Raw genomic sequence first — 23,133 nt, forward strand, 5'->3', positions numbered from 1 at the left:
GAACTCTTCATAGTGTTTTCAGCTGGTTTGTTCCTATTTGGAACTCTTCACCAGTGGGATAAAGTTCAATAAAGATTGAAAAGAATGGGTAAGCCAGCATGTGGTGATGTTACTCCTGTACTGTGAGTGCATCTCAGTAAATCAGAACCATTGAACCTCTGTATCGCCAAAGCGCTGAGCACACCAATATGTCAGGCACACCCTTATCCAGGGAATTTTGCAGAACTCTTAACAGTGCTCTCAGATCTTCTGCACCTCCTGAAAGGCTTCCACTGCTGTCCTGCTAAAGGAGACCTTTCGGTGTGCAAGGACAGGCTCTGATACAGACAGGGAGACACTGAGGTCTCGCCGGGTATCTCGTGCCTCACACACTGCCTGTCTTCAACGCTGTCTTCTCGTGCTTCTCTCCCAGTTCATCATTGCTGAAGATGGCTCCTGTGGTCTCGTATATGAGCATGCTCCCTCCGAAGGCCCACCCATCGTTGCTCTTCTGGATCACATTGTGGAGTTCACGTGAGTCCTGCCCCTGCTTTTCCTCAGCGTTGGAGATCCCTTATTGGCACTGTGAGGGGTTTGTCGGGCTGTGACCAGTGTCACCGTTAGGGAAGATCTCCTGTGCATTTCTATGCTCTGGCATTCCTAGCTGAGCCTCATGCCAAAGGTCTGGTCAAACAGAACCATTTCTCTGTGCAGGAAGAAACCTGAGGAGGTGGTCAAATCCTCCATGGTTCCTCTGCCAATGCCCAAAAAGCTGCGGTTTAACATCACCCCAGAAATCAAGAACGACATAGAGAAGGCAAAGCAAAACCTCAACATGTGAGTATGAAGCAGTGGAGAGCTGGGTGGGTGACCGAAAGAGTAATTCATGCCCCCCTTTGGAGCATGCCAGTGGTTTAAATGAGGCTTTCCCCACTGCAGCCAGGGAGTTTTCCTGGTGACTTCTGGGGTCAACAGCATTAAGCTGAGCTGAAAAGCACTGCCAGGAATAAGGTCAGAGGTGCTGACCTGGTTATTACTGATTCATCCCATTTGCTGAGAAAGAGCAAGGCTGTACTGGATCCAGCTAAGAATACTGGAGCATGAACACACACATGACCATCTAACCTAGTGAAGTTTTTCAGCAGTGGCCAAAAATTCTTACCTCTGTGGTGCTGCCCAAAGAGATCCACGTGTGCTGGAGCTCTCTGTCCCTGCATAGGTCAGATCCAGATGGTCTGTTCCCTCTGAGCCTTGTGAAAGCAAATCCATTCCTCTGTGTTACAAGAATGAGCAACAAGCAAAGGAACAGTTCCTCTTTCTTTCCTTGTAGAATGGTTGAAGATCTGGATATCAAAGTCATGGTCTTTCATCAGTTTGGGAAAGGTTTCCCCAAGTCAGAGAAGATAAGCCCTGATGCTTTTATCCAGCTGGCCTTGCAGCTGGCATACTTCAGGTAAGACCACCCATAGGTCATTCCTCAACCTCCTCACTGACAGACTCAAACACATGAGCTTGATAAAGGTGGCACAGACAAGGCTTTTCCAGCGCAGACTCACTTGTGTGGCTTTCTCCTCCCTGTCCCAGGATGTATGGCCACGCCTGTGCCACGTACGAGAGCGCGTCACTGAGGATGTTCCGCCTGGGCCGCACCGACACCATTCGCTCCACCTCTGTGGACTCCCTCAAGTTTGTGCAATCCATGGACAGCCCTGACAAATCGGTGAGGATCTCAAAGAAGTGGAGTAAGAGGAATCCAGAAAAAACTTATTTGGCTAACCCTGTGTCATCTGGTTTCAGCTATGGAGGACTGCACCCCATATTCAGCTATACCATAGCTTGCAGTATCTTTACACATCAGGGGTTTAATTTAACTTTTCCTTCACATGTACTGAAAGCCTGGGAAACATCATGTGGCTGTTTCTTAGCCCACCAAAAAGTCTCCTGTAAGTCTGTTCAGCTACTCAAACTAAGTTCTGCTACTGATGGATGAACTCCATTCAGAATGAAGTAATGCTGACAAACAAAATGATGTAAAAATTAATTCTAGTAAATATTAGTTTCATGCACACACAAGGCAGAAATGTCCTCCATCCTAGAGAACAGCCAAAATTGGGTTCTCCATTCAGCAAAAAAACCTAAACAGATCTGTGTGTTCTCAGGACCAGGAGAAAGCAGACCTGCTGAGGAGAGCCACACAGGCCCACAGGGAATACACAGACATGGTGAGTGTCCTCTCTGCAGCCAGGCTTGGGGGTTTACCCAGCAAATGAGAGTTCTGGGAAAGACAAGACCTTAACACCTTTTGCTTCTGACAAAGCAGTGTGGCTATTAGTGTTGCAAAGGTCTGACTCTGATCTGACAGTGCTCTACAGCCACAGACTGAATCCTCTCTAGCTGGTGTGTTAAGTGTCCCTTGTGACTGGCCTAACGGAAAGAATCAAATACTAAAATAGCTTCATTTCTTACCATCATTGTTGCTGATAAATGCCAAAGTTGAACGGCGAGCGCTTAAACCAGAGGGAGTCCACGGGCAGGAACTGTAAGATGATTGTTTCTGCTGGTATGTTTAATTTCACAGTCCTTATGAACAAGACTATTGGTCTTAAAGGCAAGATCTAGTTTCCTTCTAACTTTAAACATTTAGAGACTTTTTAGAAGTGTTCTTTTCTTTAACCCAAAGAAATAGTTTTGCTCACTTGCTGCTGGCCTGGCTTTCATCTGTCCATCCTCCCTTCCCTCCAGGCCATACGGGGCAATGCAATAGACCGGCACCTCTTGGGGCTGAAGCTCCAGGCAATCGAGGACCTGGTGAGCATGCCCGAGCTCTTCATGGACACAGCCTATGCTGTTGCAATGCACTTCAATCTCTCAACCAGCCAGGTACAACTCATCTGAGCCAGCAGTGCTGTTTCTTTTCATGCCTTCCTTCTCCACATTTCTCTTCAGTTCCTTTCTGTTAGAAACTCATCTACATTGGGGTCAGAAATTTGTAAGCTTGCTGCCAATCCCGCAAAGCTACAGATCTGATCTTACAGCTGCCACAGTCCCTCACAGACATGTAGAACACTAACATAACCAAAGCTAGGATCACCAAGAGCGTTTGGTGTCTAAATCCAAGTGAGATCAATGAAGTCAGCAGCCAGAACAGCTTTGTATTAAGTGCTGTGCTCTGATTCTTACTGAATAGGTCTACTTGTGACTTACTACAAGCTTACCCTGGGGAGAAGCACTCCTTTGCAAATGCAGAGGAAAACACATTGCTGCCAAATGATAGGATCCAGCTTGTGTGTGGTGGGAGGTGAGGCTGACCAAAGGCCCTTCTGGACCAGTTTAATGAGATGAGTTTCCTCTGTTGACAGAGCTGTTTGCATTTGGTAGCTTCATTTTTCTCTGACTGGTCAGCAGGTTTTAATCACATTGTCTCCACAGGTCCCAGCCAAGACAGATTGTGTGATGTGTTTTGGTCCTGTGGTTCCAGATGGCTATGGAGTCTGTTACAACCCTATGGAGGAACACATCAACTTTGCAGTTTCAGCCTTCAATAGCTGTGCTGACACAAACGCAGCCCGCATGGCACATTATCTTGAGAAAGCACTGCTAGACATGAGGTTCTTGCTCCAGGCAGCTCCCAAATCCAAACTGTAAGAGGGAAACCCCCCAGTTAAACGGGCTATCCCTGATGCACTGAAGCTCCCAGTTCCTCAGAAAATGATTGAGAGAACAGCTTGCCCTGGAACCTAAGAAGATACCTAGCATTTGTTTTTAGCAGGATGTTACAGAATAGTCACCCCGCAGATATCAGACTGCTGTAGTGAGAGGAAACAGTCTCAACCAAAGCAGAACTGACAGGGCCTCTCCCATCAATGCAAAGTGCACCTTCCTGTCCTCAAAGAGGACTCAAATATGACTTTTATGAAAATTACTGTAAGGGAATACAGAAAGCACAGTCCTTACCAGTATCTAAATCCATTTGGTGAGGAAGGTAGTTCTTGTCCAGGAAAAGCAGGGAATGTTTATTGTATGACAGAACTACTGTAAGACCAAGGCTTTTTCCTGGTTTCATCTCCTGAAGAGCATCTTCCAAACTTGACTGAAGATTTTTCTACTGCTCCAGCAAAACTTCATCACTGAACTTCAGCAAGGGGAGAAGGAAGTTAAGCCAGACCAGATCCAGTCTCGTTAGAGCACACTGCACTACTTATCCCAGGCACTCCAGCCAGTACAGGCTTTACAGGAATGTTCCCTTCCCCTTGTTCAGGATACTGGGATCTCCTTTTTCTTACACTGACCCTCTTAACAATAGAATATGATGTGCTACAAACTAAGGTGATTTTTACTGTTTCAGGTTATTTTTGTTGTTGTTCTTGCACTGGGCTTTTTGTTAAGCTTCCTGCCATGGTCCTACCATTGATCTTCCAGCTCAGCCTAAAGCTTTTTCCCCATAAAGCTTCTACAAAACTCTCCTCACGCAACTTTTGCCAGCTTTGGCTTTATGTACCTTCACATCTGCAGAGATGGGAAGGGATTTCCTATGCATTTGGCAGTACACTTGCTCCATGGTACCCTTCTTTGGAGCTTAGGAAAAGAAAAAGATGCTGACTCTGTTTACTAACCAGAAGGCCACATGCCTGATGTCCTTCAGGATACACACATTAACCCAATGTGATTTTATACCTTGCTTTCAGAAACAGCCTTTTTGTGCACAACGTTACGCCTGAGCTGTGGACAAATAAGGATGTTTCTGATCAGGAACGCCAGAACATACTTCCATTCCTGGCCCACAGTTAAAATCTTGTAAAAGCCAAAGGAAAAACAGCTGCAGAATCACCCTTCTTTCACATCACTCTGCTTCAACAAGGCAGGAAATCTTGAAAAACAGGAAGAAAGCTGAGTACACATGGACCCTGGAGGTGTTTCTGCACGGTGGCAGCCACTGTTCCTGCAGTAACAGCACAGCACCTTTTCTGCCCCTCTGGGGAGTTATTTCTTACTGAAATATTACTCCAGTTCGTGCCAGCTTTATTGTGTGAGAGAATGATCTCATGATCCTGTTTTCATGTTCAGTTGACAAACTTGAGACAGTAAAAGATTATATATAAACATTAACATACAATGGTAGCATAGTATGTACTTCCAACCAATCTGTCAGAACCCAAGCTCCTGACTACACTTTTATTTAGTAAAACCGTATGGTAATAAGGAATTGTAGTGCTATTTCTGCAGTAGGAATTCTGTATTTAAATTTCACACCCTTCAAGATGTGTCTGCTGGGACATCACCATAAACAAGAAGCATTAGGAGTGTGATGGCCTGTTTTGTTAAGAGGAAAATAATTGCAAGGGACATGATCAAAGTGCCTTGATGAACATATATGAAGAAATTTGCACTAAAGCTGTTTAGAGAAGAAGAAATCATTCTAATTTGTCTCTCAAAAGATACAAGCCAATGCTTTGGCGTTTTTTTTTTTTCCTGAAAGGATGTTATTTCAAAGCTTCTATCTCATACCTACTAACAAACCTTAAAAGAGGAAAATTTAACTGAAACTCACCTGCACAGCCAGTGATTGTATGAACTGCCACTTTCACATCATCTACATGGATTTAGTTGATCTTTTAGAAGAATCTTGAATGGAGTGAGACAGCCTAAAAACATTAATAGGAGCACTACAAACCTGCAAGCAGAAACCCCTGCTCTGGTGACTCCTCTGTATCAATGAGACTGAAAACTGCAAGAGGATACTCAGTATTATCAAACTCTAAGTGATTGTGTAAATACTACAGACAAGAACAAACCTTACTGGAATAACATCTGGATTTATGGAGCCTTTTACATGGAAAAAGTATTCCTTTTGCCAAAGTAATCCTCCCCCCATACTGAATCAGCCTCTGTTACCAGAGGATGAGTTATTTTTCCATGTCTGCAATGCCTTCAAGCACAAGTAGTGCCACTGAAGTATTTGAGACTGGCCCTTTTCCACTTCTGTCTCAAAGGGGAAGGCTCTCAAAGCAAAGTGCCTATTAAAGATTAAGCATTAAGCATGTGCTGCTGAAGACTGTACCTCAGAAGATGGGATTGACCTATTCTGGATCTAAATCTGGATATCCCACTAGCTTCAGCAGCATACAGCTGCAAGGAGCAGACTGTCACACTGAAAGAGATACGAGATTCATAAACCACTTAATGCATCCTTACTGATACACAGAGCTGAAATTCAGATGAATGAGGCTGATTTTTAAAGTGCTTGAAAGGACACTAAAATCATTACAAGTTTTTTTTCCTTTTAAAAGTCTTTTCTTGTGGTACAAGTTCTAAAATGTGATGTCCTTCTGGTTCGTATCTTCTAGATTTTTTCAGTGTTGACTTACTGAATACTGTTCTCCTTGTTTCTGATTGTTTTATCAAGAGATGTCCATTGTCTTAAAGGCACATTAAGTAGAAGAAACTAAAGCTCCAGAAGAACTACTGATTTGGAATAAATTATTTCAGAAATTCATAGACTGAAAATATTCAGATAACTCTTGGGGTATGAGTGCAATTTTTGACACAGCCTGGTAGTGTTGCATGTTTTGCTGGTTAGCTGTGTTAAGTACTGTTGGGTAGTGGGATCCATGTCATGCAAAGTTTGGAAACGTTCATTGAATAAACTGAGACACAATAAACAGATAAATGCTACAAAAAGGCTTAAAATTCTTTGAACTGCAGAAGTTATATAACTGCCCTTATTGGGAGGATGTTTGTGTGGGAACAGCAAGAACAGTGAACCACAGCATTCTGTCACCTTCCTTTTATTGTCACATCTCCATCCAGCCCCCTTGAGTACAGGGGAGGAAGGGAAAGCATCTGCTTGCAAAGCCACATATTCCAAAGAAAATACTCCATTTCAGAAAACTAGTGGCAGGAGACTTCATACAAGTATAGGATAATAAGGCAGAGCTCAAATCTTTTTCCTGCACAGCACCATTTAGTTAAGAAAATCCATGGAATCACTAAGGAATTTCTACTGTATATCAAGTATTGCAAAGGTTTCTGAAAAGGTACAGCAAAAGTAGGCAGAAGATGCAGATTACAAACAACTCACAGAGAACAGAGGAGAGTTTATTACAGTGTCTTACAAGAGCTCTTCATCCTCTCCCTCACTCCTAAGAATTACTGTAGGAAGCTTGGGTTTGAAACCAACATGAAATGGAACAGCTTTTTACACTGCACTGCTCTCCATGAGGAGATGAACCCTCTTCCCTATGCTCAATAGATGTTTCCATATTTCTTTTTTCCAGCAGTCTGTCATAACAGCTCGAGAGGCTGGGGAAGTGCTAAGCCACTCCTGAAAAAAATCCACTCTTTCAGCAGCCTTGGGGAAGAGAGGTGTGATCTCTCTTCTGGCTTTGTAAGTTCCCTTACAAGAGATATAAAGATAAAATGAATGGTTTTACAAGATGTCAGTGATCAGTACCAGTTTTCAAACTGAAACACATGGTACCACCATGTCACGGGACCTGTCTGATGTCCTCTCTCATCCCAACAGAGCTGGTCTAAGTCAGATCAAATGTCCTTGTGAAAGCTGCAAGATGCCTCTTTATTATGATGCACCTTCAAAGCAGATCCAGTGCTCAGGTCCTTCAGATGTTACAGGATTGCTCATGTTATGCAAGTACTAAACAGTTCTTTAAAAATGTGTACCTATACTTGCTGTAACAACTGAAAACAGTTAATTTACTACCCATAGCTATTTAAACACAAATTTAAACAGCCTTTATTCCTGATCTCCTGGATCGGGATCACTTTCTACAGTTAACACTCTGGGTGTCCAACAGCAGCTCCCACTCCACACAAACACACAAACTCCTATAGCAACAGGCACACATGAAAACTTAAAAAAAAGAAAACAAAACCAAGATGAACAGAAAAAAAAACTCACTTCAAGCAGCTTTATAATGCAGGAGTCTGATTAAAGTGGAGATAGTAAAACAGGCAGCAAGACTGAGATGTGACAGTCATTTTACCTCTGCTCATGACTGCATCGAAGGCACACCGATGACCTTTGAGCCAGTTCAGAAGCTGTCCTTTATCTGTGAAAGTTCAAGTCAATTGTGCTTTGAATAAATACTTCTCTGTAGTTACACTTGAACTGCTGCATTATATACTAGAAATACAGAAAGTGTCCATGCACAGCCCTGAAGCACTTCGAGTATAGCCCTTGCCAGGTCAACTCATGGGTCACAGAGGTCGTAGGCATCACCAGCACACAGAGATGGCAGGCACACTCCCACAGAGACACAGCATCCAGAGCGCCACTGGCCAGACGGAGAATCAGAATGGAAGAAGGATGGAAAGCAAAATTTGCTTGTAGGAGTTCAGCATTCAAGGTTATAGCTGCAGAACCCCAACCAAGCTACTGTGATAACTGGCAAGAGCCTCTGCTACTTGGAGCTCACGGATGGAGTCTAACAGGACTCTTCAAGGAATAATTCAGAGAGCAGCTGAGCTAGTTATTAGTCATTTGCCTTGTTGTTCATTTGTGGTTGTCACTGTGTTCATTCTTAAAAATCCCTCCCTTAAGCTTTACAGAAAAAAAAAAAAAAATCCAGTGCTTAAGACAGAGACCAGCAACTGAATTTTGTAAGGCTTTGGGCTGACTCTTACTGGAACACAGCACTGCTTATAACCAACGGGCTTCCCAGTGCCCTCAGCACACTCAGTACAACAAAAGCTGTACAGATCACAGCAACCCTGAGGTAATAAAAGTATAAAGGAAGAGATGGAATAAATGTGAGATATGTATGATAATCTTGCCACCTAGAAGAGATTCTGAGAAGGACACTCTTGCTAATTACACAACAGGAGCAGCAGTGGAAAAAAAATAAGAGTCAGTATATTTGTGTTTTTCCTTTGTTTTACACACACACTCCCCTTAATTGGTATCAGTGCAGGCTTCCCTGCAGAACTGTCACTAGTGTTAAAAATCAGATATTTATAGTCTGTCTTTCTGTCTGTACAAAGTACAGTTGGAATTGATTTTGATCTCCCAGACTGACTGCAGAAAGGAAAGTCTTCCTCTCCCTTCTGTCTAGGTCAACCCATCCTAGTTCCCCTCCCTCCTAAGAAGTTTGTAAGAATTAAAAGCCCTAATTAAACATGATCAACTTGAGATTAGTTTTGTCATCTTCTTCCAAAAAAAAAAAACAAACCCAAACAAAAAAAAAAAAAGGCAAAAAAAACAAAACACACAATCAATGCCTCACCCACCCTATAAACAATAGTTCCATTTAAAAAAATAAATAAATAGTGTGTATATTTCATGCTGAAAAAAAAAGTCACAGAAAGGATTCATTTTTGGTTTTCCCTCCCCCGAACACGACACCAGGCATTTTCTCCCCCCTCCCCTGACGTAGACACGATGGTACATCCAACCATGTGCATCTGTGTTCAAAATGAGTTTCTACTCCTGCACGGTCCCACATGCATCAGGGAGCATCCAGCTTAGCTGCTAAAGCAGAGCAAAGGCTTTCAGGTTTTGGGTATGGTCCCTGCCTGTTCCTTTGGTCCGTCTGTTAAAAGGCTCCTTGCTGCTCCCAGGTCTCTGCTCTTGTCTGTCTCCGTTAAAACGCGCCCTGGTCCCCACGTTCCCGGTCACTGGAGCTTCGTACCCAGCTTGCGCTGTCTGTTCCTGCAAGGCAACACAGGCACAGGTGACACGGCAACCCCAACCCCATCCCAGGAGGCTGCAACAAACCAGGGGGGAAATACAGCAGGATTAAAGTAAGGCACACAAAACTGAAGTGCCTGTGCCATACCCACCAGGCAGATCAGCCCTTCCCACTCTCCACGCTTCCAGAACATCCACCCCATCTTCAGTGTACACAAGCTCACATGTGGACACAAGATTATAAACAACTGCTTGCAAAAACCACAGGCCAGGGAGCTGAAATGCTACTTAAATGAGATTAAATTCTTGGATCACTTCCTCTCCACACTCACCTTTCAGGTGCAGCCATTAACAACTTGCTGTTTCTTTCCTCCAAGCTATTCTACCCACAGCAGCTGAAAATTATCAGCTACATATCAGAAAATTATTTAATAACTGCATCCAAAAGGTCAGAGCAGCAACCGCTCCTCTACTCCCAACAGAACTTACCTTGCTTCTGCTCTCGTGACTGTGTATTCAAACCACAGGATGTTAGGAATGAGGCTGGTATCTCGGATTAAAAAGAACTCTGAAATTGGCCTGAAAACAGACAATGTGGTGGAAAGGGGGAAATAATTAGACTTTCTCCACTGCAATTTTGATTTAAAAAAAAAATAAAAAAGCACAAAACCTGCTCTAGTTAACAGTACTATTTTATCACTTCGGGCTGGGAAAAGGATTCTTTGTTATATTTAATCAAAAACTTATTCTTCTTTCCTTATACAATATTTCCAGACTATATTGCATGTAAATGGCTCTGCAATTTTACTAGGTCATTAGACATTCATTAAGAAAGATCTGCTGTTCATCTTGCAAAGCTCCTCCAGCACTCTGCCACACCTCACAGCTTTAGTAGGGCTTTACAAAATGTAGCAGTTGATCGAATTCCCTCTTCCCCACCCTTATCAAGGACACGTCATCCTTTGTATATATGCATGCACAAGAAAACATGGAGGAACAAAGTAGGTTACACAACAGCCAGTATGCAAAACTGGGATAGAGCCCAGGAATTCTCATTTCCAACATCCATAACAAACCTCCACAGAATAAAGAGATTTACCACGAAGCTATCCTCGGGAAGAGGGGAGTTAGGATCTCTTGTGTGAAGGCAAACCAGGCTATGGCCATGATGCTTCCTGCCACACCTCCATATAGGACTTGGCTCCAGGTGTGGTAAAGCAAATAAACCCTGCAGTGGAAGAGAAGAGTCACCAGACAGGCTTAAAACAACAGGAGGAAAGACTCAGGAGCTGAGGTGTCACTGGACCCACAGACGGTGTGAGCAAATTACCCTCCAGATGTTAAAAGTGGGTGTCTTTTTTCAGTAAAAAGCTGGCAAAAATAGTGGGGGGAAGAAACTAGGAAAAATTCTTCCCTGCTACAGCAGTTTCAACTTGGAGCTCTTCTAGTCTGAGCTTAACTCAATAACCCTCCACATTCTCCTTCATCCATCTTTGGATCAGCTGAAGAACTAATACTGTTAGTTCCCACAAGAGACTTTTTCCAAAGGCCGTAACAGGACGAGTCCCCTCCAGGCCACCAAAGCTGGGGCTTAAAGGCTTTTAAGAACATGGACAGCATTTTTTTTTTGTGATTTTGCTGCTCTCCAATCTGACAGGCACAGAGGCTGCATGACCAGTGTGCTCACTGTGACTGCAGCCACTCAGAGCTGCACTGTTGGCCTGTTATATGTGTGCACAAGCTACGATCAAAATTCTTTTCGCCCATATATCATTCTAATCATCTTATCTGACCCTCTGTCTAACACAGGCCACTTGATTTCCTCTAATTTTGTTTTAATTAGACCATATACCTCTGACAAATTTGTCCTGTCAGAATTTTAAAATAATTAGTAGCAAGTAATCAGCTGTAGTGCACAGTCAACTGTGCCAACAGGTAATTACTTTCCTGTGGAAAATGTGACCCTATTTCTAGCTTGAATTTGTCTGTTTTTCCAATCACTGGAGCTCACTTTACATTTAATCTACTAAAGAGAAAAAAAATGCATGATCAAAGTTCCATTTTCTTTATTCATCTTAATACAACTAAACCTTGCAAGCCAAACAGCTATAAATGTTTTGATTAACTAATGCTCAAGCAAAACAATGGGACTGATCAACTGTAGCGATCCACATGCCGCAGATGCTGGTGTGCCAAGGCACGGGGCAATGCTTCCATGATCAGTGCTGGAAAGGGCGAGGCAGCAAGGCTGGAGCATGGCAGTGGAGCCCATGGGGAACTGGCACAAGCTCAGCTGGTTTGGGGTTTTACAAATGCTTCTGTGAAGCACCACACACGTAGCACCTTTGTTTATTGGGTCTCATGGCAACGCTTCTACAAAGCTCTGACTCGTACAGCCCAGCGGAGAATCAGGTGGGAAAGGCAGGATAAAGAATGCCAGGGTGGCTGGCTGGGACAGGCCACGGGGCTGTATGAGAGCAGAAGACAAACAGTTGCTCCATACCTACTATATGAGACTAGCAAAGCCACTGTGACGAGGCAGATGGACAGCACATGTCGCCATAGTAAATCCAGAAACCTCGCATTGTTTGTTTGGTGCATTCTGAAAGAGATGGAGAGCCATTAGCACAGGGCAGGGAACTGAAAAGTCCTGACCTCTCTCTCCCTCTGAAACCCTAGGAAAGCTCTACTCCAGTGGGGTCACGGGCAGCTCAATCCCATCCCAGCAGCAATCTGTCCCACTGGCAGCAGTTAAAGAGCAGCCAGGAAACCACACGTGTGTCTCTCCAGCTGTGAACAGGGATTGCTGTGATGGAAGGCAGGATGCTCACACTGATGTGAGAGGCATGTGCTGAGCATATGCAACAGGGAGCCAAGACATCAGAGTCCCTCCATTGCCCACAGAGCCAGGAGGAACTGTGAGTTTTGTCTTACTCCACACATACAGCCACAAGACAAAGCCATGCCCCAGCAAGAATTTTGTTAAAGTACAGCAGGTAAACCCAGTCCTTGGTAAGGGAGGTGAACTAAAAAGTCATGCAAGTGGACAGCTGGTATTACCCAAAAGACTGTAGATAACCCCACTGAAACTGAGAAAAAATGAGAAAGGAGCTCTTCATTTCTCCTCCCTATCCCCCACCTCTTCCCTCACACTGGGGCAACATCACAGCTTAGAAAAAGAAAATTGGGAGACCTTTACTCTGACAGGTAAAAGGAAGCCCACTCACACACTCCAGTTTTCAGCCACGGTAACTCCAGCCCTACATTCAGATTGAGACAGACATGCTCCAATCCCACCCAAGCCACAATAAATTGTGCAGGTCCTCAGATTTAATTCCATTATCCCACTCAAGTGGCACCCAGCAAGGGAGCCACCCATTTCAGGTGTTTCAACATATTAATAGCCATAACCTGACCTGGAATTTTTACCTTAAATAAAGGAACAGAAAGGAATAGACAGAGAAAAACCACATGAATTGGGAGTGGCTGGACGGCATCCCATATTTTGTGGTCACTGTTGAATGGGCTTCTGGGAAGAGAAGAAGAAAGAATATGATCAAGGTATAGTCAGCAGATGGAACATTCCAGATGTGAAGCCAGACCACGCTGCTGGAGCACGCACAGAGTTCACAGGACGCGTCCCTGCTCAGGTGGCTCTGCCAGCCTTTTTACACCCAAACATCCACAGTCAACATGAGGCAAAGGGGGGAAAACCCCTCTAACCCCCCACAGTCAGCATTCCACCCAAAACTCCCCTGACACCACCACACTCATGGTCCATACCCTACCTTCGCATGGCCGAGGCTCCCGGATTACATTTTTTATTAACCAGTTCACTCCCTCGTTGAACACCAGCCCTCCCAAGAAAGAGATCTGTGAAGGCAAGACAGCTGTGTCACCCCCTCTAAAAGATCCATCTACTTACCAGGCTCTCTCTCTCTGTTGACAAAACCCCAAACATTATGTTTCTAATTTTCTTTTTTCACTACTAGAGTTAAAACCAACGGCTTCCAAATTCTATACCTGAGGAAGGAAAGCATTTCTTTTCAGCTCACTTTCTATTTGGCAACACATTGTGTATATGCAGCTTTTCAGCAGCTGATACACAGAAAGACAAAAATGACACAGTAGGGCACTTCTGCCAGCACCTTGCACCAGCAAGTGCAGAAAGCGACCTTTTTAATAGGGCAGGTTTTCGGGAATTGGCTTTTCCCAATGACCAACAGGGGGAGTGCAGACACTGCTATTTGGGTAAATAGTTTAAAACAAAGGTGACTTTTTAGGCTTTCTGGCTTTTCCCTCTATGAGTATTTTCATCTTGAAGCTGCTGTCTTCAGTCTAAGATGAATTCACATTCTGAGCTAAGCCAGACCTGGCAGCACTTATTTTTACTCTTCAACTCCACAGTTCATACACCTCCCCTAAATTAGTCCTGCTGCTGTGATCAAATTCCCAGCTGGTGATGACACTCTGCCTCCTTAACACTCAGTCCCATTCCACGTGATGAAGCAAATTTTCACTCCACATCCTGAGCCACAGATCAGGCTGCTGCAAGTCAGCCAGTATCTCTCTCCAGCCCAGTGGTGATCTCCCACATGAAGATCTGGGAATCAATCTCAACACTTGTCTCATTACCAACACCAAACAAGTTCCTGTATTCAGAAACCTATAAACCCGTGCAATAGTTACTCTGGCTTGGTCTCTCTTTTGGGCCAACACAAAACCTTTGAGTTACCAAAAGCAAACAGCTGCCTTTCCTAGTTAAAAGCCCTATTCCCAGGTCCCTTGGGCCACTGCTTCCCAGGACCCTGTGGCCCTACATTTGAAATGTGCTGTCAAAATCCTTTCAGTGGCTCCTGTTTTATCTGTTTACTGAGGGCAAATGTTACTAGAGGTTTATACGACCTATAGGGAGTTGATCCATGACACTGATTCCCAACTACCTGGCAGAGCAGATAGAAAGCATTATAAGAATTTGGACAGAAATAAGTCTCTTCTGCCCCTGGTATTCAACTCACATTTGAAAAGCAGCCCTTAAAGACAGATACACTCCCTTGGAAAGCTGTAGGTTTTATTTTTTAACCCCTTTTCTGCCTCAGTAGTTCAAAGAAAAGTGCATCCTCCTGTGTTACACACATCATTTCCTGCATATGCTGCCCAGTGCTATGATCCTCCTGGATCTTGGGAGTGCTCCCTACTCTGCAACAGCATTCTGTACTTCCTCAGACATCTCCCTTGATGGTTCTGGACAGATAATGTCCAAAACGCAGCACAGAGTAACAGAGAAGTCAGCGAAGGCTGAGCAGCCTTTTAACCTCGTACAGGTGCTAAGTGTCTCCTGCTGTTCCCTGACAGGAAGATGCCTTTCCTAAGCTTGCTCCTTATAGAGAGAAAAAGAAGTGTGAATACAGGAGCCCCAGGTGACAAAGGAAAAGAATTTTGTCATAAGGAGAGGCTGGGAAGGGAGAGAAGGACTCACCGTGTGAAGCTCTCTCTTGAATATGATGAGTGTTACAAAGCCAACAATAATGAATATTGGACCAAGACTCAAATAAGCTAAAAGCTGGCCAGAGAAATCACCTGGGGAAACAAACAAGAGAAACCAATCAGTTTGAACTTCACAGGTACTTGCCTGCCACCACAGCGTGGGTCAGTCAGAGACCTGGAGCACAGAGCAGAGGGGCAAACTCAGCACTGCAGCCAAGTCCCCCTGTTCCAGTGACAGAGGAGCCGAGGCAGGGAGACAGCAGTGCTTCCAAGCGGGTTCAAAATCAGGGATGAAAGGAGCCTGGAATCGTTCAGCAGAGATTACTGCCACCCAATTTACAACAATAACCATGGGTGTGGGCCCAAAGCCACTTTAATCCAACATAAGCACAGGCTGCTGTAAAAGAGGCAGCATCTTTCCCTTCCCCTCGTTCCTATTTCCTCTCTGTGCCATCAAACAATCCCCAAACAAATCCTTTCCCACTCCCTCACTAAAATGGGTTAGTTTTCAGCTGGATCAGCTTCCTAATCTGTCTCACCATGTGTCTGCACGAACACTAGCATTAACAAAATGGGAAGGAAATAAATAGCTAAACATAGCAGGAGATGTCAGGGAAATAAAGGAGGCTCTGCATTTTTAATCAGTAGCCCACTTGTAGCACACAGAAGGGGATTTGGGCCTCCAACCCAAATAATTAACAGTCTAGTTATCCCCCAGCGAGAATCAGGCAGTAGCAATGGGACCTCAGAGAGGTCACAAGGTCCCTCAAAACCTTTATCCTGAACTACAACAGACACAGAAGTGAGCAGCAACAGTAAGGAGCAGCTGTGCATTTTGATCCAAGTTTCTCTTGCCTCTGTTCCCAGAAAAGAGACACATACAGAAGTATTTGGAGAAAAGATGTCAGCACAGATTCCAAGGAAACAAAAAATTATCAGAGTCATTTTGCTCCAAGATCACCAATTCATATCAGAAGAGCAAGAACTGTCTGCCAGAGACTCTTTAAATACAGAAGTCCCCACAAACTCGCTGTATGAACCCGGGAGCAACAGAAGAGATGGGTAGTTTTTGTATTGGTTCTCAGAGACCAGACTCTCTCCATCCCATCACTGAGCACAAAAGGATCAGCCCCCACATAAATTTGTCCTCCTTCCCTCCTCTCAAAAGGAAACAGGATGCCTCTGCAAGGCTGAGCACTGGACTCATTCCTAGATCAATTCCACTGCAAGATACTGAGTCTCCCCAGCCCACACACCCACATTTCAAAGCAGCACTTGGTGAAAAGGACTTTAACCTCAGCCTCTGAGTGCTGGAACTGATGAAAAAGAAGTTATTGCCCCTTTACAACAAAGTTCATGCTGCTGTTGTTATTGCCACATAGTTGGGGTTACATCAGGCATAGTGCATGGAAGCCTCTGGAATTCCAAACTCTGAGTTAAATTTGGGAACCAGCAACATCATCAGCAAGGATTATTAGCAGGAGTTAGGTGAAATGAGAAGATTTGGAGGACAAAACCCCCAAGTACACTGGGTTTCCACTGAAGTGAGGTTCTACTTTGGTTTTAACTTGAAAAGCGTTGAAATACTCCGAATTTGAAACTTTTCTTGCTCCATATGGCAGGTTTGTCTTGCATGAGGTGTGTTCCAAATGCTATCAAAGCATGGATTATGGTAACATAAAGGGGAAGTAAGTAACAGTACCAGTTACCTGGCAATAGAGAGTCAAGCCCCTTATGGTTTTACATAAATCACAAACTCTCAACAAAATGAATTTTGTCATCAATGATGAGGGAATTCATGAGACAAGCCACCTTGTCAAGAGACAATTAAACTATCCTGAAAGCCTTAGGAATACTTTCCAATAGTCTCAATTCCAGCATTACCAAATGAAGAGAGCTCATCATCAAGAGATCACCATGTTTCAGATCATTCACTCTGTTAATCCACGGTACATAAAGGCTTAGCACTTCCAGACGAAAAGCCATAATTTTGTCAAGCAGAAACCAAACCAGATTATTTATCTTCTCAGGGGGTTCTATTTCTTGTGCAGATGGTGAAAAGGTACTTAAGCAAGTAGTCTTTTAATTTAAATAGGATCAGCAGTAGCAAACTCAAAATCCTCTGTTATGTTACGTGATAACATTCCAAATCAATCAAATCACTCCGACTTCACAGGCACACAACCCACACCTGAGTGGGGAACCAGACACCATCACTCCCAGATGTGCCTACAGGCACCGAGCCCTTTACTCAATCTTAACATAAAAGCTCCTCAAGTATTTTAGCTGTCCATTTAAAACAGAGCAGATATCCCTAATAATACTTCATGTTCCCGTGGCTAATGGCAATTAAACAGAGTCACATTCTGAAGCCACTTTTTCTACGGGAGGAGGCAAATAAACAGCTGGGCACTAGCTGAAGGCAGCACTGGAGCTGCCCCAGGAACACACTAATGCCATCACAAACAGACCCGCTGGATCAGCAGCTCAAGGCAGAGCTGCAGTGACTAAAGCAGCCCTGAAAGGACTGGAAATCCCCAGTGGAGGAGGCAAAGTGAGCTCTGAGAGAAAAGGCCAGCGCTGCTCAGCGCGCAGTGCTCCAGGGGCCTTGGAGCGTGATTACTTCTGTCACTCCTGTCTCCTCTCACGCTCCAGTGCACTCCGAGACTTATTCCCAGGGAAAGGAGACGTGCAGGAGAGCCACAGTTGAAAGTCCAGCCAGATCTAGCAAGCAGCACCCGTCCCTTTTTTTAGAAAAATTAGTTTTCCTTTAATTTACTAAAGTTGGGAATTTTAAAGCAGTTCCTCCAACCAGTAGGAAGAGAGACAAAAATCTCTGCAAAAATGCAAAAGGAGACTCTACTTAATATACATCTTGGGTTTCATTTAGTTTTAAATTCTGCTTTTTGGAAGTCCAGCTTTCCCTGGACATTATTTGGAGCTCAAAAAGCAAAAATAAAGGATGCAGCTACCTCATTTTTGGGCAGCCAAGAGATAAGTACGTGCAGCACTATACATAGCTCAGACACACACTATTTTTTTCAGCCTTCATTCAGCATCTACTTCTGCTCCAATTCAACATTTTACCCAGCATCCTGTCAGTGGAAATATCTGAGCTTCACCACATCTACTTAACCTGTATAGGATGTAAAAATGTGAATCAACAGCCCCCAACCACATCCTACCACAAGACTGAGCTTTGCCACCGCCACTTCCTATTGAAGGATCTATTTGTGGCACTGCCGCTGGTTGTGTGTTCTTGGCTAAGTCCATGTGTGCAATTTGAACAGACAACATGCAGTGTACGTGTATCATGGGCATATTCATCACTAAATATTCATGATATAAAAGAGTCATTTCCTCTGCTTGTGCATATCTCCATAACACGAGCTGTGGGACAGCAAAAATATCTGCAGGAGGCTTTAAATTATGGCATAAAGGCAGGAATCAGACATAACTTTTGCAGGGAGATTAAACATAAACCCTGCATTAAAGCAGCCAAACAAGAGTGGGATCTGCTTCTTCCAAGAGACATTGCTTAGCTCTTGGAATGAGCCCTGACTTGTGAGTTCCCACTGCACAAAATCACAGGAGGGTTATCAGAACAAACATTCCTATAGGAGCTGCATGTGCTGACACCGAACAGCAACAAGAACTGCCGAGCCAAAACACAGACACAGCACCAGCACCTTTGAACCTCTTCACCCACAGAATGATTCTGCACACATGTCCCTCCAACTCTGCCTGGCTGTAGGAAACATCCTGGAGAAACTGGGAAAATGGGAATATTTTCTGTCATTTTGCAGAGAAAAGGTCTGGCACACCAGGTTTCTCCTTAAAGAATTTGTCCCGTGTGAGGAGGTCCAGAAAGTCTCAGAGCTCTAAGAATCCCAGCTGCACCAAAGAGAGGAAGTTTTCTTTCTTTTCTCCAAATAATAATAAAAAACCCAAACAAACCAGGAACTCAGTGTTTCTCCAGTGAAACTCACCCTACAGACAGGAAGTCCCTGAAGACGAGTTTTAAGTCTGCAGCACAAAGTCATCCCATGCAAAGCAATGCACACGGGAAAAAACAACCCTAATTATACTCATGACATGACAGGATTTAGTTCAGTTGTTATCAAACAAAAACCCTCACACTTAGTGTGTGCCAATACCTTCAGAGGAGCATCCAGTGCTCTGCAGCAGTCAAAAAGGCAAGAAGAACATTTTAAAAAGCTCAACAGAAGATACTGTTACAGCACTACAAAAATTTATTATGCAATTCTGGTGTCACCAGCTAAAATGGGAGAGTACACACAGAAAAGGCAAATAGAATGGGGACAAAGATAAGTATGTGACAGTAGCCATTCAGAAAACATCAAATAAATCAGATTTTCAGCTGAAAAAGGAAAACAGATGATACAACAGTTCTATAAAGTCATGAATTATATGGAGAAATTGACAGCAAACAATTGCTGCCTCTCACTGCACATGAGAGAGTGTTTGATGAAACTACTGAGCAGTAGACTTAAAAACAGAAAAGAAACAACAACCACATTAAGCTACAAAGCTCAGTGCCAAAGATACTGTGAGATCCAAAGCGGAAATGGATTCAAAGAGCAATTAGGCATACAGCTTTTATACATCCATCAAAGGACTTAACAGTCCTGATGCAATCACCAGCTCATTACTGGAAGGACATAGGGAAGAAGGATTATTCCTGCCTACCTGCCAGCAACCTGACGCTATGCCAGATCACTCCTTGGTCTCACCAAAGCAGAACTGCTAATATGAAATGCTCCAGGATCAAAAAATTCTGAAAGCACCATCAGGATGATATTTTTACAGGCTGTCCTCTGCAGAAGCGTGCTTCAGCACACCCAGGCAGCACTGCCATGGCTGGTTTTTTTTCTCCCTATGTTTAAGCCTAGCATTCCCTGTGGGTAGTATTTCAGTCAGGTCTCCAAGATTCCATTCCTCAGACCAGTCTGCAGTTGATTACCACAGTGTTCATCTGCTGTTTCTCATTTATTTGCTCTAAGTGGACATCACAGAAAGCCCAGGAGAGCTGTGCAGCCACACAAGCAACTACAGATGGATTTGATGTACCACTATTGATAAGGAAACATTAGATCAGGACAGGGAGCACCCTTCTGGAGACACCTCTCCCCTTCACAATTAGAAGAAGAAGCCCAAATCCAGGCTTTGTCTGCCAGGCATAAATCAGCAGTGACAGCTTTTGACCCGGTCCCAGAGAGTGGGACTGTCACCCGTGGCAGATGAAAGCTGGGGTGGCAGCAGTTCTTCACTGGAAATCTTTAAAGATGTGAGATTTCCAGAGGCAGTTGCCACAGTGGGTCAGCAGCCTCTGGGATCAGCCAGGAGACGAAGCTGCTTGCCACGGAGCAGTGCATGACATGCCAAGACAGCTTAATAATTGATGTTGGTAAAAGCAGGATCTATTTCTCATTCCGACCCCTCTCAGCAGCACAAGGCTGCATTAACTCCACTGTGCTGAGCACGCTGCCAACATCACTACTTTATAAATATACATTATCTAGAAGCTTTATGGACCTGGACTTTAGATGTGCACAGGCTGAACGTAAACAGCTTTCTAAATAAAGTTAAGAGCACTTTCCCCAAATCCAGGTAAAAGCATCAGACCTACCATCTTACTGCAAGTCGGTTTTTTAAACCAAAATGTTGTCTACCTTGATTTAGTAAAGCCTTTGACACCGCTTCCCACAGCACTCTCCTGGAGAGCACCCATGGCTTTGATGGGTGCTCTGTTTTTGGGGTAAAAAAACCTGTACAGGCCGAGATTGGCAGGGGATGGAGCTAAATCCAGCTGCAGCTGGGCACCAGAGGTGTTCCCCAAGGCACAGTTCTGGGGCAGGCTCTGTTTCAAATCTTTATTAATGATCTGGACAAGGAGATCGAGTGCACTTTCAGACCGTTCACCGATGACACCATCAGCAGCTGGACACTGCTAAGGCCCCACCTCAAATCTGGGGTCAGTTTTGTGCCCCTCACAACAAGAGGGACATTGAGGGGCTGGAGCATATCCAGAGAAGGGAACGAAGCTGAGGAAGGGTCTGGAGCATCCAAAGTGGCTGAAGGAGCTGGAGGGGCTCAGCCCAGAGCAAAAAGGACACTCGGGGGGACCTTCTGGCTCTGCACAACTCCTGGACAGGAGTGTACAGCCAGAGGCAGGTCAGGCTCTGCTCCCAGGGAACAGGGACAGGAGGAGAGGAAACAGTCACAAGTTTTACCAGGGGACATCTAACTTGGATATTAGGAAAAGCTTCTTCACAGAAAGTGCTGTCCAGCCCTGGCACAGGGCTGCCCAGGGCAGTGGTGGACTCCCCATGCCTGGAGGGACTTAAAAGCTGTGTAAATGTGGCACTTGAAGACGTGGTTTAGTGGTGGCCTTGGCAGTGCTGGGGGAACAGCTGGACTCTGTGATGTCAGGGGCTTCTCCAGCCTAAATGAGTCTATGAAAATAAATTAACAAACTCATACCTCTGGCTGTTTTACTGTTTTAGTCCTTTATCTCCACTTTAAAGGCTTTAATAAATAGATGTTTTATCCAAGATAAACACAGTGCCCATCCCCTCCATATACAACCCTAAGCTGGGTAGTGATTTACCCCTCCATACAATCATCTCCTCCCTTTGCCTGTTTAAGGGCTCTCAACACAGAGAGAAAATAATCGGGTTATGTCACATTGTTCAAGATCTGACAGATAACCCTTGTGCAGCAATTTCCACCACCATTTCCCAAACCAATCCAACAACTGGAGCACAGGACGCTCTGTGTATACTGCCAGGTTCAGATAAAGAGATAAGATACAAAAATGAATATATCAGTACTACTGGCAAGATTATTCCCCATCTCTCCCAAACTGTCACATTAATATATTTGAGAAGGGGAATGGCAGAAGAGCTTACCGTGTGGAGGAAAATGCAAGACAGAAAAGGAAATGCCAGTATTTCACATAAAGCATCACAGAAAACCATGAAACAGCCATAAGGGGGAGGGCCAAGAAATAACATACCTCCAGTGCCAGATATTTTTTCAGTGTTGTCACATTTCAAGTCTCCTAGCTAAATGGGCACTTTCAATCCAGAAGATCCCTAAGCACTTTAAAAGCTTTAGGAATTGCACTACTGAGAGGAGCTTTCATCAGGAACTAAAATCCAGCTATTGAAACAGGACATACAGCAACACTTCATGGCAAATAGGGGGCTTGCTAGGAGAACTGGAAATATTGAGAATAGTGTTTAGACAAGATTTGGATTTTGCGCAAATGGTTAATACTAACACTCCGACACTTCATTTTTCTATTATCTCTGATTATAACAAGCACCCAAACCCAGTACAGCACAAAACACCCAGAGGAGCTCCAAAGGACCACAGATACTGATGGGACACAGTTTAGACATCTGCCAGCTGAACACAGACCCATTTGCTCTCGCACACTGGCAGATCCAGGAATTCATTCCACCTGGGTCGGGCTGCTGGTGTGCAGGACTTCTGTGGATCATATCCGTCCCAGCTGGAACAGCCCATCCTGCACTCAGGCACCTATTGCTTCTCAACGCTGCCAGGACCCAAACCCACCTTGCCAAGAGCTGAGCCACGAAACACCCCGCGACTGGAGTCCTCGGGGCATTTCCCTCGGCGCTGACTGACCAAAGTGCTCCTAGAAAAGCCACTAGACCCGCCTGAGACAGGGACACCCTGCCACCTCCACTCCCAGCACAGTCACCGAACTCCCGTGGCAGCCGAGCGCACCCCGGGGACATGGCCACCCTACCACATCCCCGCTCCCTGGGGTGCCACGAGGGGCCCCAGAGTCCGCCGGCACGGTGACACGCCAAGCCAGACCCCCAGCACACGGAGCAGGGAGGTGACACCAACCCCAGCACGCTGCTGGGGAAGCGGCGGGGAGCTGCACACCGTGGGTGGGACCCACGCCTCGAGGCCGGCGGCGACCACACATGGCCAGAGGGCTGCAGGGGAGGAGAGGCTGCGGTGTG

At 44.7% G+C, this 23,133-nt stretch overlaps 2 protein-coding genes across 4 annotated transcripts in view; one reads left to right on the plus strand and one right to left on the minus strand.

Moving 5' to 3' along the window:
- CRAT (carnitine O-acetyltransferase) overlaps positions 1–6,472 on the plus strand; it is a 15,852-nt gene extending 9,380 nt beyond the window's left edge. For 2 of the 3 annotated variants that reach the window (XM_008642231.2, XM_017745568.1), the window contains 7 exons: positions 413–513; positions 694–816; positions 1,310–1,432; positions 1,564–1,699; positions 2,139–2,201; positions 2,722–2,859; positions 3,409–6,472. In XM_008642231.2, the coding sequence (XP_008640453.1) occupies positions 413–513; positions 694–816; positions 1,310–1,432; positions 1,564–1,699; positions 2,139–2,201; positions 2,722–2,859; positions 3,409–3,624 (900 nt within the window). In that variant the 3' untranslated portion in view covers positions 3,625–6,472. Of the gene's footprint in view, positions 1–412; positions 514–693; positions 817–1,309; positions 1,433–1,563; positions 1,700–2,122; positions 2,202–2,721; positions 2,860–3,408 lie in introns of all 3 variants that reach the window. The other variant, XM_017745569.1, reaches the window with a different exon arrangement.
- Positions 6,473–7,705: 1,233 nt separating this feature from the next.
- DOLPP1 (dolichyldiphosphatase 1) lies at positions 7,706–20,446 on the minus strand (the record flags this gene model as incomplete). Its single annotated transcript, XM_008642232.2, has 8 exons — positions 7,706–9,643; positions 10,112–10,201; positions 10,722–10,850; positions 12,126–12,224; positions 13,052–13,151; positions 13,411–13,495; positions 15,102–15,202; positions 20,362–20,446. Coding segments are annotated over 8 exons (726 nt in total), but the record flags the coding sequence as incomplete, so codon positions are not given.
- Between the last annotated feature and the right edge of the window lie 2,687 nt (positions 20,447–23,133).

This window comes from Corvus brachyrhynchos, unplaced genomic scaffold (genome assembly GCF_000691975.1).
Source record: "Corvus brachyrhynchos isolate BGI_N302 unplaced genomic scaffold, ASM69197v1 scaffold59, whole genome shotgun sequence".
NCBI classification, from domain to species: domain Eukaryota; kingdom Metazoa; phylum Chordata; class Aves; order Passeriformes; family Corvidae; genus Corvus; species Corvus brachyrhynchos.